The sequence below is a fragment of the Oryza glaberrima genome, chromosome 12 (genome assembly GCF_000147395.1).
Source record: "Oryza glaberrima chromosome 12, OglaRS2, whole genome shotgun sequence".
Taxonomy (NCBI): Eukaryota; Viridiplantae; Streptophyta; class Magnoliopsida; order Poales; family Poaceae; genus Oryza; species Oryza glaberrima.
Genome location: NC_068337.1, coordinates 13,591,178 through 13,594,959, shown reverse-complemented (window position 1 = coordinate 13,594,959; position 3,782 = coordinate 13,591,178). Strand labels below are relative to the sequence as shown.

General features: G+C 50.4%; 1 protein-coding gene across 1 annotated transcript; it reads right to left on the bottom strand.

The window, feature by feature from the left end:
• Positions 1–2,125: 2,125 nt before the first annotated feature.
• Positions 2,126–3,233, bottom strand: LOC127756869 (uncharacterized). Its single transcript, XM_052282252.1, has one exon. It carries the CDS (start codon positions 3,149–3,151, stop codon positions 2,171–2,173), a length of 981 nt encoding a protein of 326 aa, XP_052138212.1. The 5' UTR covers positions 3,152–3,233; the 3' UTR covers positions 2,126–2,170.
• Between the last annotated feature and the right edge of the window lie 549 nt (positions 3,234–3,782).

The following is a 3,782-nucleotide window of genomic DNA, read 5'->3' as shown; positions in this document are numbered from 1 at the left end:
AAGCTTTGCCGACAATGGTGCGTGCGGCGGCATGGTTTCCGCATATTCCAGAATGTATGTCTTTCAACAATTGTCTCCCTTCCTCTAGAGATACGCAGCGTTGCAGAATTCCTGAAGGGCTTTTCTTGTATAACTCGGCTTCATGAATAACATAAAGTCTGCTTCGCCTTGAAATCCGCTCGGCTTCATCTTTATCTTGAGGGAGTTCTTGAGAAGTCAAAAATCGTATGAGGGGCTCTCTCCAGTCGGCTTCAGTCATGGCTATGTCTTGAGTGTCCGCAACTTGAGTTGTTTCTTTCTGAGGTACGGTCGGCTCATAAAGGTGTTCGACGAATACATCGGAGGGGGCCACCTCGCGCTTGGATCCATAGTTGGCAAGTCTGTCGGCGGCTTCGTTGTTGTGTCGAAGAACATGGCTAAGCTCGAGTCCATCGAACTTGTCTTCCAATTTGCGTACCTCTTGTCGATACGCCGTCATGTTGTCGTCAAGGCAGGACCACTCTTTCATAACTTGGTTGACGACTAGCTGTGAATCCCCTCAAACTATTAGACGCTTGATCCCTAGGGAAATCGTGATCCGTAGTCCATGGAAGAGCGCCTCATACTCTGCGACGTTGTGGGATGCAGAAAAATGTATCCAAAGCACATAACTTAATCTTTCTCTAGTTGGGGAAATTAAAACCACTCCCGCTCCAATGCCCGAAAGCCTCTTTGATCCGTCAAAATGCATGGTCCAGTGCTCCATCTTTTCTGCGGGAATATCCTCCTGGCACTCGGTCCATTCGGCGACGAAGTCAGCTAATGCTTGGGATTTGATTGAGGTTCGGGGCTTGAAGGATATGTCCAAAGACATCAACTCCAAAGCCCATTTAGCAATCCGTCCGTTTGCTTCGCGGTTGTGCAGTATATCGCCGAGCGGAAACGATGTAACCACCGTTACCGAGTGACCTTGGAAGTAGTAGGATAATTTCCTGGTAGTAATCAGAATACCATATAACAGCTTCTGAACCTGAGGATATCTCGTTTTGGAGTCGGCTAGGACCTCGCTGACAAAGTAGATCGGTCGCTGGACTTTCTGGACATGGCCTTCTTCCTGACGCTCGACGACCAAGACTGTACTCACAACCTGGGAGGTGGCTGATACGTATAGTAGCAACGGCTCCTGTAGGTGTGGCGAGGCTAAGACTGGTGGCTCGGTGAGGAGTTTCTTGAAGTCTTCGAAGGCCTTCTGTGCTTCGGGTCCCCACTGGAAATTGTCTGTTTTCTTTAATAGCTTGAAGAAGGGCATCCCCCGCTCGCCAAGTCGTGAAACGAATCGGCTGAGCGCCGCCATGCATCCAGTCAGCTTCTGGACGTCTTTCTGGGAGCTTGGCGGTTTCATGTTGAGGATAGCGGTGACTTTCTCCGGGTTGGCTTGTATGCCTCTATGAGACACCATAAAACCAAGCAGCTTCCCTGACGGTACTCCGAAGGTGCACTTTTCAGGGTTTAGTTTCATCCTGAAAGCGCGGATGCTTGCGAAGGTTTCTTCTAGGTCCGAGATTAAATCATCCTTCTGCTTAGTCTTGACGACTACATCATCCACGTAAGCTTCGACATTGTGGCCAATTTGCGTCGAGAAGCATCTCTGAATCATGCGTTGATAAGTTGCTCCTGCATTTTTTAGTCCGAATGGCATGGTGATGTAGCAATAGGCCCCAAAGCGCGTGATGAATGAAGTCTTCAAGCAGTCGGATTCCTTCAGTCGGATCTGATGATACCCCGAGTAGCAATCCAAAAAACTGAGTAGCTCGCAGCCGGCGGTCGAATCGACTACCTGGTCAATGCGAGGCAACCCAAAAGGATCTTTAGGGCAAGACTTGTTGATGTCGGTATAATCGACACACATACTCCATTGCCCAGTTTTCTTCCGAACTAGGACCGGGTTAGCCAGCCAGTCGGGATGAAGGACTTCTTTAATGAAGCCTGCTGCTAACAGCTTGGTTAATTCCTCCTTGATCGCATCCTTCCTGTCTTGTGCGAAGCGGCGGAGTCGTTGTTTAATAGGTTTAGCGTCTTCTTTGATGTGCAAGGAGTGCTCAATCACCTCTCTAGGAATACCAGGCATATCAGATGGTTTCCACGCAAAGATATCTTTATTATTTTGAAGAAAGGTGACGAGCGCGCTTTCCTATTTACAATCTAACTCGGCGCCTATTACAGCAGTTTTAGTGGGATCAGAAGGATCTAGGGGAATCTTTTTAGTCTTAGCTTCGCTTTCTCCTCTCTTCGAGACCTTGGTCGCGGGCACTTCTCCTTCGCCTGCCGTGGTCGCAGCCAGTCGGATATCTTCTCGGGCTGATGCAATCTCGCGAGTTTGGGCCATCTCGCAGCTTTCCTTGTCGCATGTGACGGCTTGCTTGATGTCGCTCCGTAGGGATAGGACTCCTCGGGGACCGGGCATCTTCATTATCATGTAAGTGTAGTGCGGGACGGGCATGAACTTGGCTAACGTCGGGCGTCCGAGTATGGCATGGTACGCTGTCTCGAAATCGGCGACTTCGAAGCAGATATTCTCCGTGTGGAAGTTTTCCCGAGTGCCAAAGGTGACCGGAAGGGTGATCTGGCCGAGTGGAGTTGCAGATAACCCTGGGATGACTCCGTGAAAAGGCTCATTGCTTGGTCTTAACTTGGAGCGAGGAATCTGCATGTCATCCAAGGTTTTGGTGAAGAGGATATTTAGTGCACTGCCACCGTCGATGAGGGTTCTGCGAAGCTTGACATTACGGACCACTGGGTCTAGTACCAGGGGGTACCGCCCCGGGTGGACCACTTGGTCGGGATGATCCGAGCGGTCAAACTTGATTGCTGTCTCTGACCATCGAAGATATTGGGGTGTGTCGGGCTGAACAGCGTTAATCTCCCGTTCAGTCAACTTTTGCTTTCTTTTAGATTCATAAGCCAAGGGGCCGCCGAAGATGTGGTTAAGCTCCTTGCGGTGGTCTTGGAAACCTGCCGGGGGGTCGCCATCGTCCTTCTTCTTCGACGTGCTTTGTTCTTCGTCGGAGTTCTTCCATGTAGTCTTGGTGTATTGTTCCGCGAACTGCTTGTAGACGAAACAATCTTTGGCCGCGTGGTTGGAGTTAGGATGATGCGGGCATTGGGAGTTCATGATCTTGTCGAACGTGTTGACGCGCGAACGCTGTCGAGAAGAGTGAGTAGTGGTTGCAACAAGTTCCTCAGGCTTACGCTTGCAGTCCTTATGGTTGTTACTTCCACCCCCTCCCGTAGCCGGCGTATCCTTTTTTGGCTTCCAACTGGAGCCCGACTGCTTTGATGCGATGACGGCGTCTTCTGCCTTGGCGTACTCGTTGGCTTTTTCAAACATAAGTTTGACTGTTTTGGGAGGCTTACGCCCGAACTTGCCGACCAATTCTTCGTGGCGAATTCCTTTGGTGAATGCGGCGATGATAACATCGTCGGTGATGTCAGAGATCTTGTTGCGTTGTTTAGAAAATCGCCGGATGTAATCTCGAAGAGATTCTCCGGACTTCTGAATAACATTGTAAAGATCGAATTGTGTGCCGGGGCGCTCGAAAGTGCCTTGGAAGTTGGCGATGAAGTGGTCGCGTAATTCGGCCCAAGATCCGATTGTACCACGGGGCAATCCATGGAGCCAGGACCGGGCGGAATCTGCTAAAGCCACTGGTAAATAGTTCGCCATGGCCTTGCTATCTCCTCCTGCTGCGCGGATTGCGAGACCGTAGACGGTAAGCCATGATTCCGGGTTGGTGGTACCGTCA

Coding starts and splice junctions, on each gene's coding strand:
- LOC127756869 (XM_052282252.1), bottom strand. CDS start 3,151: ATGAACTCCCAATGCCCGCATCATCCTAACTCCAACCACGCGGCCAAA.